This window comes from Boleophthalmus pectinirostris, unplaced genomic scaffold (genome assembly GCF_026225935.1).
Source record: "Boleophthalmus pectinirostris isolate CB_2022bp ecotype Guang Dong unplaced genomic scaffold, ASM2622593v1 HiC_scaffold_12, whole genome shotgun sequence".
NCBI classification, from domain to species: Eukaryota; Metazoa; Chordata; class Actinopteri; order Gobiiformes; family Gobiidae; genus Boleophthalmus; species Boleophthalmus pectinirostris.
This window is the reverse complement of record NW_026571018.1, coordinates 6478819-6493889: the sequence shown is the minus strand read 5'-3', so window position 1 is coordinate 6493889 and position 15071 is coordinate 6478819. Positions and strand designations below refer to the sequence as shown.

General features: G+C 39.3%; 1 protein-coding gene across 1 annotated transcript in view; it reads right to left on the bottom strand.

Moving 5' to 3' along the window:
* Positions 1-15071, bottom strand: part of ncam1a (neural cell adhesion molecule 1a) — a 246768-nt gene that overhangs the window by 79184 nt on the left and 152513 nt on the right. The window contains exon 16 of the mRNA XM_055148709.1: positions 2848-2972. Within this exon, the coding sequence (XP_055004684.1) occupies positions 2848-2972 (125 nt within the window). The remainder of the gene's footprint in view (positions 1-2847; positions 2973-15071) is intronic.

Below are 15071 nucleotides of genomic sequence, written 5' to 3'. Positions count from 1 at the left end.
CTTAAACCTCAACCAAAAGTTTTATAGGCAGACGTCCTGATGCATTTTAAACATCGGCAAAAATAATGCAAGATATTATTTTGGCAGTAAAATGCTTCCTAATAAGTAGTCCGACACAACGGTGGAGTGGCCAAAGATCAAAACATCTGCATTTTGATCTGCTAATTCATCTGTAGAAGCCCTCTAATTTAAAGAGCGTATATTACATTATTTACTGATCTATGTTATAATGTTGTTTCCTCATCAAAAACAGACCTGGAGTTGTGTTTTGTTTCATTTACACATGTTTAACACAGAAATCCTGCATATTTAGGCTGAGTTCTTCTCTCAAATGGAAAACACTCTGTTCCCCCTTGTGATGTAATTTGTTTTTAAACTCTATACACCTTCACTAGAATGATTTGGATGATTTCAGCTCTGGAATTGCCGATCTCTAATAAACAAAAGCTAAAAAGGAGTTATAAACCTGAAAACTACAGCTTCATGACATCACAATGTGGAACAGAGCATTTTTTGAGCGTTGGGGATGTAGGTGGACTAATAAACCAAGATAACTCAAACTTGTGTCCATGAGTGTGTTTACATGCACATCCATATCCCGGTTAAGATTGGGTTTTTGAGTATCCCGGTTTCGTCATAGTGCATGTATTCACACTATCCCCGTTTCAGTATCCCGAATAAGCCAGTATCCCAGTTATAAGAAACCAGGATATTGTAGCTGTGAAATTCCAACCATTAGGGGTGTTGCAAATATATTGACAAATCGGTATATTGTATCACCCAATGTGATGAAACAGTATTGATATCGTGGGCTGCTGTATCGATATATCACCAAGAGTAATTTTTGGTAAATTTTACTTAATTATTTTGTTACGGCGCTACAGTTTTGTTGTTTTTTAGTGGAAGGAAGCTCATTTATGTGACACATTTGACATTTTCACTGTTTTGTTGATGAAATTGTTCGTGTTTCATATGAACTTTGCACAAGAAGTGGTTTAACAAAGACTTTTAGTATCATAGTCATTATTTTATTATTATTTTTATTGAACCGTATCAAATTGATTTGAAATATATCGTATCAAATCGAAAGTGCACTGTATCGAGGTATGTATTTTACCGTAGCCTATGCATTGAAGTATCTATAGTATTGTACTTCGTAATGATACCCAGCAGCATCATCAACACCCCTCTGTCACAGAAAGAACACTCATATTCCACTGAGTCGTGTCCTTTAGTCTGACAGAAGCTGAACCACATGAGGGCACAACGAAAGAGCTGTAGAGCTTTCTATAAAGTGTAAACAAATGTGGCCAAACTGTATTAACATATTATCTAACGGACTGATTTTGCTCTATAGTAGCTATTAGGAGAAAATTCAGTTTGTCGACTGGACAAAAGTTAGTTTGGTTGAAGACATTTCGCAGCTCATCCAAGCTGCTTCTTCAGTTCTGGTCAGACGCTGGTGGACACTTCCTTATATCTACAGAGAGGAGCTAAATAACTGAAACTAACACACCTACTTGTTTACAGTTTCTGTTTGTTAGTTCGGCCTGTTGACCTGTACAGGGTGTGGGGTCTAATTAATAGATCAATTCATGGTCATAATGGAGCTTCCACACCTCTGGACCTGACCTGACTACACCTGTTGTTCTCTTGTTTGTTTAGATTTAGGTTTGAGGATGGAGTTGTAAATATGAGATAGATGGTGTCTGAGTTCTCCATTTCTGTTTAGAGGAGGATTCTCTTTCTTAACAAAAATGACTTCTTTCACTCCCCTCTCAAACCAATTCTTTTCTCTGGCTAAAATCTGTACCTCGCTGTCCTCAAATGAGTGGCCCGTGGCTTTTAAGTGGAGTTTTACAGAAGACTGAGGTCCACTGCTGCTCTCTCGTCTGTGTTGGTTCATCCTCTTGTGAAGTGTCTGTTTAGTTTCTCCAATGTAGCGTTCACTGCAGTCTTCACTGCACTGAATGGAGTAGACCACATTGCTTTGTTTGTGGCTTGGTGTTTGGTCCTTTGGGTTGGACCAGTTTCTGTCTTAGAGTGTTTGTAAGTTTGAAATAGACCGGGATCTCATGTTGTCTGAAAATTCTCTGTAGTTTTTCAGAAACACCAGCCATGTAAGGAATAGTTACCCCCTTTCTCCTGGGTTCTAACAGAAACTAACAAACAGAAACTGTAAACAAGTAGGTGTGTTAGTTTCAGTTATTTAGCTCCTCCCTGCAGATATAAGAAAGTGTCCACCAGCGTCTGACCAGAACTTCTAACAGTTTGGATGAACTGCGAAACATCTTCAACCAAACTAACTTTTGTCCAGTTGACAAACTGAATTTTCTCCTCATGGATTCTACCTGGACGACTGAGGGATTCTTCACATAGAGTAGCTATGGTTTATATGTTGTAAAGTTGAGTTTATTTGTGCAGAAGATTTTAATTAATAATCTGCAGCAGCAGAGAACTTATACAATAGTGTTTGGAAACATTCAGTTTGATCGGCGTAGTGGGTCATAGCTCCTCACCGCTGGTTAAAGGAGCTCATGACTGCTTGTATTTTTCCTGCTTTATTAAATATATAACTTTTTGCGCTTGCACATTTTTAAGATTATGTCAAGAAACCGGGATACTCCATTTGATCATGTACACAGGGAGCACGGCGGTAAACAGCATATCCCGAACACTGCCATAACTGGGATATTAATAACCCAGATACTGATGTGTATGTAAACAAAACACAACTCCAGGTATGTTTTTGACGAGGTAACATTACAAAATCACCCAAAACTCACAAGACTTTAACTGTACAACTCTACTGTATTCAATATGATATAGTTTGGCAGCAGTACTCACAGCCTTGTACCGGACCAGGTACTGCTTGATGGGGGAGCCGCCGTCGTCCTGTTTGAACCAGTTGACCTCCAGGGCGTTGCCTTTGTTGTGAACTTTGACCTCGATTTTGGGAGCAGTGGGTTCCCCTGTACACCACAAATATACACATTAACATCACAAACTAAAATAAAAAAAATAAATAAAAGTGCTTCAGTTGTAAATAAGTTGGAGATTGGTAGGTTGCAACTTTTGAACAGAGTGGCGTTTGCTGTTTTTGTTGTTTTGTTGTATTGAGAGGACACTGTTTGGGGCTTGATCAATGAAGCGATTTAAACATTCTGATATTTTATTTTTATTTAAATTAGAATGTATGAAACTGATAAAATGCAACAATCATGTCTTCTATCCACCAAATTATGTTCCCGTTACAGAATATATTGCAAAGACGACAATGGGTTGAGTCTCCACACGACAGCGGGAGGGTAACCGGGTCACTCTCGCATCTGTCATTCATATTTTTATTGTGTTGTTGGGCAAGATGCTTCACTTGGATTGCTTATTACTGGGGCTTTATTTGGACACACATTCTCATTTGTTGGTTTTTGTTAAAAGTGCGTTATGTAAAAGTGAAAAACTGCATGGCACACTCAGATGGCCAATGTCCAAAAGCTTTTTTTAAATTTTTAAATTGTGTTTTGGCCCAAAAAAAAAAAAAAGCCTTCATCAGATTTTTTTTCTTTTCTTGCTTTGGACCACAGAATGATATACTGTGGAAGCTTTTGGACATCGGCCATCTGAGTGCGCATTTTCTTCACTTTTACTTGACTGTTCCTTGCATTTGCACCTCTACAAGAAGTTTGGTGGACGTTTTCGGTTTCATTTGAAAGGTGAATAATGTAACTTTGTGGTTGGAGGTTCGTCACCTGCTTGTTTCTATGGATATGTCATTGCTCTGCCTGGAATGTTCCACAGTGTGACATTAAACAGCTCTACCTTACATTTATTTAATTACAGGTGGTTTTATAGCTCAAAAATACAGAGAAAAACAGGTATTCTGACTGAGCGGGGTCGCCTCTCCCTAGATCTGACCTGTAACTTGGTCTGGTTTGGTCTCTATTAAGATCAAAAAGGTTTAATGCCATACTGTGAAACATTCCAGACAAAGCAATAACACCATTTGACCAGAAAAGTTACACAATGCACCTTTAAGTTTATGCTTCCTATATTTTTTATAAACATACAGAAAACATCAAATATATGAAGCAAGATATAGGGAATTATGAGGCCAAAATGGTCCGTGTACCATTCATTCTTTTGAATTTGTATTAAGAGTGAAAAACAGTAAAATCGAAAAACAGTTTGTTATTTCATTATTCCATTTTAGTGTCAAACAAAAAAAAAAAGAAAAACAGCTTTCGACCTCTAGTTCCAATATTTAATTTAAAGTTTATCTCAAATAACATCAATCAAAAAACAGTCTCGGCGCCTATTTTAATTCTGATATTTTATTCTCTCTGATTTATTTGCTCCGGACGTTCTGCTGCTTAGTGCGCCAGCTGTGTATTCAGTGTCAACTATTGCCATGAGTTCAACAAAGACTTTCTAAGAAGCGAAAGTAAACACGACGCTGTAAAAGAAGACGACATGTTTGTAGACAAAATTGCAAAGATTTTTCAGGGAGGTCCTTCTAGCAGCAGAACTTCCGGGGGAAAAAATACAGAGAGAATAAAATATCAAAATTCAAACAGGCACCGAGACTGTTTTTTGATTGGAGTTATTTGAAATCAACTTTAAACTAAATACTGGAAATAGAGGTCGAAATCTGTTTTTTTTTTTTTTGTTTGACACTAAAATGGAATAATGAAATAAACTGTTTTCTCATTTTATTTTATTTTTCGTTCTTAATGGAATTCCAAAAGAACGAATGGTTCACGGACACAAAACCCTTGACCTTCTCTCACTGAGCTTCTTGATGAAGTCTCCTGAAATGGTTTTCACTTCAAAGGTGTGCCACGGTCTGGGTCAAAAAATGTCAGTTGTCAAAAGAGTGACTTTATTTAAAAAAAAAAAAAAGTTATTCTGAGTTTATTTTTTATTTCCTACAGCTTTACATACGTGCTTATTCATAGTTTTGATGCTTTCAGTGAGTTTATACAATGTGAATAGTCATGAAAATAATTAAAGTTGCACTGTGTAACTTTGTAGTTGGGGGTTCGTCACCTGCTTGTTTCTATGGATATGTCATTGCGCTGTCTAAAATATTCCACAGTATGGCATTAAACAGCTCTACCTTACATTTATTCAATTATCGATAGTTTTATTGCTCAAAAATACTTTGAAAAGCAACATTCTGACTGTGAGTAGCGTCGCCTCTCCACAGATCTGACTCATAACTTGGTCTGGTTCGGTCTCCATGAAGATAGAAAGGTTTAATGTCATACTGTGAAACATTCCAGACAAAGAAAAGCATTTGACAGACCTTCCGCCAAAAAAGTTACACAACGTGCCTTTAAAAAAAAAAAGAAGTGTGTTAAAACTTTGACGGTAATGTGTGTGTGCGTGTGTGTGTGTATAAATAAATAAACTTCAAAAACACGTCTGTCTGCACATTCTGTCTGCGGGCTTGTAAAAATAAAAATAGAGCTTCTAAAATGTTATTTTTGTTTTGGTGATAACAGTCGTGTTCCAAATGTTCCACTTGTACCTGTTTACCGTGAAGCCTGGGCAGCCTGTGTGGTACGTTCAGCACAAAGTGGAAAAAAACAGAATGAAACTGACGCGTCGCTAATGGTTTAAAAATGGGGAATATTGTCATTTCTCCAAACAAATTTAGCACTTTGAGGTTGTTTTTTTCCCCTAAGAAAGTCCTTTATGCAATTTTATAGTCTAGAATTTTGTTGATTTTACACAGTTTGATTGACGGATTAACCAATCAGAGAAATGTAAGATAATTTCTGTCTAAACAAATGCTTACTTAGATTAAAAGCAACACAAAATTAGGCTGAAACAAAGGTTATCTGCGCTAAAATAAATTAAAGATTTTGTCCTGAATTATATACAAATTTTCGAGAGATGTCTTCTGTATTTGAGAGACGTTTGTTGTTGCTGTGGTTGGACCGTCTCAAATTTAAATAATCTATTCCCATAAAATTAAAACAAATCACCCATCCTACTTTTTAACAACGGCCAAAAGTGCCGAGATGTAGGGTCAACTTTGGGTTAATGGTTTTCTATGGTAAAATATCTCTGGAATTGTCTCGCGGATTTTCCTACCAGCTTCATAAATCTGTCCCATCACCAAATCTTCAACCAACAAGGTCGACAACGGGCATATTCTGTCAGATTTAGTCATTGTTCGCCTTTACGTTTTCGTCTTTCTTACCTTAATAGTTGTGGATGAACTCTTTATGGACAGAATCGAACTTGTTGGTTGAAGATTTGGTGATGGGGCAGATTTATGAAGCTGGTGGAGAATACGTGAGACATTTCCACCAACATTTCATCATAGAAAAGCATTAACCGGAAGTCCCGCAAACCTATAGTGGGAAAAGTCTATTCCTGAGCATGGATTTATAGCTCAAGGTCTGGAGATGAGTCCCCTGGCCACTGCTCCTGCCAGAGTTACTGCACCTTTTGAAAGATGGGTCAAATGCAGAGGAAAAATGTCACTACAGGAACAAGAAATGACATTGTTCTATACGATGCAAAGAGTTGGCACTTGATATGTTTACAAGTGCCGTAATTTGTGACGTTTGATAGTTAATGCGAATGTTTATGAAGTACGGTGAACTGGTCAAATCAGCTTCAAATCTCAAATGTGTCCATGAATATCAGAATTATGTAAAGTCTGTCCAGCAAGGTTCATTTGGTCTTCCGATAATTTATGTTATTAGGTTCTTTTTTTCAGACCAAGAGTTTGTTTTTATACTCGACAGTTTCGTCTGCTCACTGTGATCTTCCTCAGAGTGGTCACGTGATGTTGCTGTGACGTGTCCGTTCAGCTGATTTATACAAGTTTTGGTGCTTTCCTCCTACCGGTGGAGGCAGGACGACAGCGCCATCTGCGGTCCGACTTCCTCAGGACAGTACCCCAGGTGTGTGAGAGTAAAAAAGCCCCCTCATCCCGGTTTATCTCGTCTCTCGTCCTGCCTCCACCGGTAGAAGGACGGCGCCAAAACCTGTTTAAATCAGCTGACCGGACACGCCACAGCAACATCTTGTGACCACTCTGAGGAAGTCGAAACTGTCAGGGATGAAAACAAACTCTTGGTCTGAAAAAAAAAAAAACCTAATACCATATGTAAAGGTTGGACTGTTGCCATAGTAATTAACAATTTAAAAGAAAACACAGGTTACACTTTAGTTTAGGGACCACAAACACTTATTAATGCTTAATTAGAGTCGATTGTATGTATAGAAATACCCTCACTACTTTAATGGGAAGAAAATAATGAATGGCTTACTACTTGCAAAATACAACATTAGACAAAAACACATGGAAAGTACTTTATAAATACTAAGAAAGATGTAATTAAGCAGTTACTGTGAATTTTACTATTAACTAGATATTAATATGTAGTCCTTAAAACAAAGTGTTACCAAAATATTATATCTTTGGAACGGTAAATGGTCTCGTTTTTATACAGCGCTTTTCCACGTTCACAACACTCAAAGCGCTTTTACAACAAGGAACCACTCATCCATTCGAGGGCGACGGCAGCTCAGTTGGTCGAGCGTTTGTCCACCGATCTGAAGGTTGGCGGTTTGAATCAACATCGTTGGTGGAGCTGGTGTGATTCAAGCGCCCACAGATGCTGAATGCTGTCGTTGTGTCCTCGGGCAAGACACTTAACCCACCTCGCCTTCAAACACTGGTGTAGGAGTGTGTGAGTGCGAGTGGATGAGTGGTTCGTTGTTGTAAAGCGCTTTCGAGTGTCTTGAAGGTGGAAAATTCTATAAAAATGTGACCATTCATACACCAGTGTACGCGGACACTGGGGGAAAGGTGGGTAAAGTGTCTTGCCCAAGGACACAACGACAGCGTTCATCTGTGGGAGCTGGAATCACACTGACAAACCTGTGAGTCAGTGGATTTGACCGCTCAAAAATTATGTTTTATGTCGAGAACGGGATTCAAACCGGGATTCAAACCTCAAACTTTGGGATCAGTGGACAAACGCTTTACCAACTGAACTACTGTTGCTCAATAGGCGAGTTTCAACTGACGTCATTGTTATTAAAAGCCCGCGTTGCATGCTGGGAAATATTTTGGTCGGAGGCAAGAAACATGATAGCGGTCAAACACAGTGCGTAACCTCGCGTATTTCTCCCTGATAATGGTAAATTCCTGCTGCATTATCGGATGCACAAATAGAAGCACGGAAGAAGGAAAATGTCTTATTCATATTCTGAGTGAAAAGAACCGCTAACGGTGAATTAAACGGCTTTCAAACATTCGCAGAGCAAACGTAGAAGATCCTAACAAACTGTGGACTCCAACAAGTTCAACAACACATCGAGACTCTTGGAGGTTTTCATCTTTTCTGCTGTGAATGGCCCAGGAGTTTCCACCAAGTCATTGTGGATATCGCCGAAGTGAATATTTGTCCAGGTAGTTGGCGATTCTGACCAGAAATTTGGTTTGGTAGAGGCTTTGTAGGGGTTGAAAAGGGTGATTTGGCTCCATCGATGCTTATGACCAATTTCTGGTCAAATGGTCTTCGGTCCTCTGCTGTTAGAGTGGATAAATAACCGGGATCAATACCCTTTACGTGCTTTCTCGCTCCGTCCGTCATGTTGAATTAGTGTTTCTTGCCGCCGACCAAAATAATTCCCAGCATGCAACGCGCGCTTTTGTCAACAATGAAACTCACCTATAATGGAAAAAAATCCTCAAAATATTGCACATAACAGGAAGTGGACGCCCACGAACAGCTAAACTATGCATTTTTAGCAATACTGGCGATACGAAACATAAAATTCCAATGTGGTCATTTTTGTCCAACATAATGGCACTAAACGCTAATGTTAAAAATGCAATGCACATTTACTTAACTTATCTCCCCCATTATAAACCTCACCCCAGCGTGGGACTTTGATATTTGGTGGTAAGAAGACCGCTGGTGTTACTGCGGCGTTGGCTGGAACATTGCGTGTGGACACTATCACTTCAGGTCAAGTCAAAAGGCAGAAGCCATTGTTCCCCACAGTGTCCTCCCCTTTAAGACTCTCATTAAAGTCTCCCCACTGTGCGAGCCTCTAAATAATAGATTGGGTCTCACGGATTATGAACGTGCCTAATATTTTAAAAAGGTGACACTTTGGTTACTAGTGTATGCAAATAAGGACGGAAATAAAAATGGGATGTTTTGACAGTATAGCCTATATTTTTGCATTATCTTAAAGCTGCATTGTGTAACTTTTTGGCTGGGGGTCCGTCGTCTGCTTGTTTCTATGGAGATGCCGTTGCTCTACCTGGAATGTTCCACAGTATGACATTAAACAGCTCTACCTTACATTTATTCAATTCAAAATGGTTTTATAACTCAGAAATGCCTAGAAAAAGAGACATTCTGACTGTGAGTGGGGTCGCCTCTCCACAGATCTGACCTGTAACTTGGTCTGTTTTGGTCTCCATGAAGAGTAGAAAGGTTTAATGCCATACTGTGAAACATTCCATACAAAGCAAAAGGAGAAATTCAATTTGTCAGCTGAACAAAAGTTTATTTGAACCTCACCATGGCGAAAAGCATTTGACGGATTCTCCACTAAAAAAAGTTACACAATGCACCTTTAAGTCACCGTTTTGTCATCATTCACTGAAATTTGAAATTAAAAACTGTAAATCCATTCATCTACAAGTCAAACTGTCAAAAAATCTAAACTTTTTGAAGACGAATGGAGCTCAACATTCCTGCAAACTTCAAAGTCCCCTCCATTTCCAAACGCAAATTTTCCATTTAGACTTTTCGAAAAATTCAAAATATTTGAGTTTGAGGTTTTTCAAAAGTATCAGAGACAGATGTTAAATAGATTATAGGTCTTGTGATCATTAGTTACCACGTAGGTCATTAACTCTGAGTAAGCGTTTAAACTTTTATTTTTTCTGAAAGTCCATGTGAAAAATGGAAGCGGGATGTGGGCCGTCACTGTTGCGCTCCATACAACCTCCAATTATGACTAAATTCTGGGACTAAAATGGGTTTCTTTTAGATCTGTTAAAAAGAAGCACTTCAATAATAATAATACAAGATCTACTGTAGTTTTTTTTTTAAATATGAAGAGATTTTCAATAGACCTTTTTCACAACGACCGGAAGTGCGGCGATGTAGGGTAAACGTCACTTAAGTTATTGCTTTTCTATGGGAAGATATCTGTGGAAATGTCTGACCAGCTTCATAAATCTGCCCCATCACCAAATCTTCATCCAACAAGGTCGACAAAGGATAAACATGAAGAATTTATCCACAACTATCAAAGTAAGAAAGACGAAAACATAAAGGCGACACAACAATGAAGACACATTAGTGAACTACTCCTGAGCAAAACTAACATTACGGTCATGAATAAAACATAAGTAACTTGTGAACTCAGACTGATTCAACAATTACAATTAAAAAATGATTTCACGATGTCAATATTAGCATAGATAGATCTAGACATGCAATTTGTGAACATCTGTAGCATTCAAACTGCACAAATCTACCTATCTATGCTGATATCAACTCACCTAGTGCCTCCGCTCAATTTCATTTCTCTCCAGCAACTAGGTCAGGAATCAAAATACACTAGAACCCCGGAAATTGTAGACCATGCACCGGCCAATCAATGAAGAGCTGAACCAACCCGAGTTGCGATAGCAGATTGTATACGCTATCCTCCTTCGAACTTCCTTTGTCAAATACAAACTTTGCATCTTTTATCGCAACTTTAATTTGCAAGTTTACCATGCAGAAACGAGAATGATCGTTGACAAACATGTTCAATCCCTGCTTTGTTTGCTGTTGTGCGGCAATTACACGACACCACTGAGCGTTCCGGCGCATTACATACATCACGACCAAATAGCAGAGATTGGTTAAATAAAAAAGTACCCACCTACTGTCGAGCGAATGAATCCTAATGCTGCTAGGTCAGACAGTTTCCACAAAGTGAATCCGGCTGATGAATCCGGCTAAATATCGACATCATGAAATAGATTTTTGATTTTAATTCTAGAATGAGTCTGAGTTCACAAGTTACTTATTGACAAATTACTCATTACTTACGTTTTACTCATGACCGTAATGTTATTGAACTACTCCAGAGCAAAACTAACTCTAGTTGATGTTCTCCTTTACGTTTTTGTCTTTCTTACCTTGATAGTTGTGGATAAATTCTTCATGTTTATCCTTTGTGGACCTTTTTGGATGAAGATTTGGTGATGGAGCAGATTTATGAAGCTGGTAGAAAGTACGTGAGACATTTCCACAAACATTTCGCCACAGAAGTCCCGCAAACCTACAGCAAGGCACTTCCGGCCGTTATGAAAAAGTGTGTCTATTATCTGATACTATATTCTCTGCAACTTTATTGTAAAAGTAGGTAAACTGTATTCACTTTCATGTTGAGTTTCACTACACCTTTAAATAGTACTAACAACTACAACTTCCACAAACCTGTAAACTGCAAAGACAACAAACAAAGAGAGCCAAGATAATCCAGACACAGCAGATTAATTTACAATGTTAATGTGACAAACTGTACATGCGTCCATATTCACACATTCAGAGTTAATCAGTGCAAAAACATGAAGGCACTTGTTAAATTACTGTATGCTGGGAAAAAAAAAAGTTAGTAGTTAGAAAGGAGGCAACAGGACAGGCCAGGGTAGTAGGCTGAAAGAAAAGTTAGTAACATGCACGTTCTATAAGGACATCAAGATACAAGCTCGTATTTAATAACAGATTTCAAATAATCTCAGACAGATTAATTTCTACGTAAAAGAAAATGGTTGCAGAGTTGTAGAATTGAAAATATTTCTTTTCATTGGTGAGTGTGGATGGGTGATAGACTCGATAAAACGAAGCATTCTGGCCAATTCATGTGTCTCAAAGTTAAAGCTACGAAAATGCAATTATATAATACTCCCTACAATTGTAATGTAACGGATAACCCTCCTGTCAATCATCATTTCATTGTTGCACTGTCTTTCTATGACCTCTGAGATTTTATATTCCATTACTTATTTTTCAATTTTTATTTTAATTTGTGCATTTACTTTTATATAATTAGCTCTTATTTGATAGATGTCTCTTTTTTTGTTACTTATTCAGAATTTATTATTACTATTTATTTTTTTTTACTCTTTGTTAGAGTCCTGCACCAGGTCGGTTTTCCGCAAATAGTTGCTGAAACAAGCGGGTTTTAAAGTTCTGGAATTTTATGGGCAGGAAGAGATTAGAGACGGGTGGGTCAGGTGACTCAAATGAACGACAAAACGGGAGAAAAATACTTGACATGTGTCCAGGGTGTCTGTTGCCCTGGAAACAAGCGACATTTCCCGGTCTTTTCCTGGAACCAGGCTGAGAGAGACTTTAGTGTATTTATTACATTAACCCAACCGTGGAGGTGATCGGCTCAGCGGCTGCGCTCCTGGTTTACACCTGGTCCAGTCCTGGTTTAGTCCTGGTTAAGTCCTGGTTAAGTCCTGGTTTAGACCTGGTTAAGTCCTGATTTAGACCTGGTTAAGTCCTGGTTTAGACCTGGTTAAGTCCTGGTTTACCTGGTTAAGTCCTGGTTAAGTCCTGGTTTAGACCTGGTGTAGTCCTGGTTTAGTCCTTGTTAAGTCCTGGTTAAGTCCTGGTTAAGTCCTGGTTTAGTCCTGGTTTAGACCTGGTTAAGTCCTGATTTAGACCTGGTTAAGTCCTAGTTTAGTCCTTGTTAAGTCCTGGTTTAGTCCTAATTTAGTCCTGATTTTGACCTGGTCCAGTCCGGGTGTAGTCCTGGTCCAGTCCTGATTTAGACTTGGTCCAGTCCTGGTGTAGTCCTGGTCCAGTCCTGGTGTAGTCCTGGTCCAGTCCTGGTGTAGTCCCGGTCCAGTCCTGGTGTAGTCCTGGTCCAGTCCTGTGGTCCAGTCCTGGTGTAGCCCCGGTCCAGTCCTGGTGTAGTCCTGGTCCAGTCCTGATTTAGAGCTGGTCCAGTCTGGGTGTAGCCCTGGTCCAGTCCTGATTTAGACCTGGTCCAGTCTGGGTGTAGCCCTGGTCCGGTCTTGGTGTAGTCCTGGTCCGGTCCTGGTATAGCCCTGGTCCAGTCCAGGTGTAGCCCTGGTCCAGTCCTGGTGTAGTCCTGGCGATCGGCTCGGTGGTTGCGGTGCATATATATTTATAATCTGCTAATGACACGGAGTAGGTTTAGTCCTGGTCCAGTCCTGGTCCAGTCCTGGTCTAGTCCTGGCGATCGGCTCTGCGGTTGTGGCGTATATATATTTATAATCCACTAATGGCAGCGTAGGGTCAGTCCTGGTTTAGTCCTGGACTAGTGGACTGTCAGTCTAATTGGCTGACCCCAGTTTGTCACGGGCACGGGCGGGTAACGGGTGGAATGTCATCGGGTCCAGGCGGGTGTGGATTTAATTTTGATATAATCACAGGTATTAATGGGCGGGTTTGGTGCTGTACTGCGTGGGTTTGAGTCTCCGAAAATGGACCCGTGCAGGACCCTGCTCTTTTTATTCTATTATATTGTGATGTGTGAGCTACTGTTTCCAAATAATTTCCCTCGTGGATCAAAAAAGTTTGTCTAAGTCTAAGTAAAACAACCAATTAAAACTTAAAGCACTGATTACCTGATTACTTCATTCTGTGGTGTTAATTAGATGTGTATCATGCCTGCAATTATCTTTATAATTAGCACTGAAAATAAATAAAAAATACTTGCCCTTTACACCTCAATTGTTAAGTCTTTCACAACTATCTGATTTCTAATGATATTTATTCATTTTTCCCTGCAAAACCCCACAGAGATAAAACTGGACAGGCTAAGCTTTCTGTTCAATTGTGTTTTGACAGAAGAAAATAATAAAAAATGAATAATATATATATAATTTTTTCTCTAATATTTCAAATTATGACTACTAGACTAGCACTAAAATTGATGAGCATAGTCAAATAATTACATAAAGCATGGAATAATACGATAATTTGGAACCGTCATAGTCCATTTCATTGTATTTTGCGAGTTTTACATGCGTCTAAATATATTCCTCTTGGCAATAACAAACCAAAAACCCATGATCTCAAATGTTTTTCAAGTTGTCGCATATTTCATACAGTAAAATAAACCACAAGACATACTCGGACATGACAGTGACGCAGACACATGCAGACAGGACACACTGTAACTCAAAGTGTGCGGAGACAAAGGGAGGTGCCCCATGAACGGGGATCGGGGGGCTCGCATGCTGCTGCACTGCGCCGGGCCAGTTAGTATAGCCACACACTTAGAAAAAGAGAAAGAGGAAAGTGTTCTGGAGTAGTGGTATGTAAAAGCTAAATAATGGTTTGGAGTTTGACAGATGAGCTGGTAGGATGTGTGAATGGTTTCAGCTCCAAAGATATAAATGTAAATGTTCTTAATGGACTGTATGTGCGACTGGCAAATCCATAAATAAGGCTACGATCAGACTGCAGGGCTTGATGCTCAATTTGGATTTTTTTGCGAGGTCCTTCACATTTCCAATTAAATGTGACTTGTATGTGATCTCCAGTGTGAACTTTAAACACCCCAAAAGTGTCCCGCATGTGCACTGGAGGACACAGCGACGTCACATGCAGCGAGTGTGCTCAGTGTTTATGGAAGTCGCCTAAACGCTGGGCTTGTCTCCCAAAATACAGTCCCGTTCTTCGTAAAATGGACAGGTTACAAGTCCACTTCGTTTGTTTGAGTCTTTAGCCTCCTTGTGTTTAGCCTGATTCGCCAGCTGGTTTCGTTCGCTCGACAGTAGGTGGGTACTTTTTTTATTTAACCAATCGCTCCTATTTGGTTGTGACGTATGTAAAGCGCCGCTAACAGAGCTAACTGGTATATTAATCTTTTCCCAAATCCTGTAGGAAGAAGGACAATAAAGTCTTTCCCTTTGATAAAATTCACCAAACATTCTCTTTGTTCCGGCTTTAAATCCTCGATCTCGTTAATCATTGCCATCACAGAATGTCTGGCTCTTCGCTGATTGGCTGGTGCCCAAACTCACACTTCTAGGGTTTTTG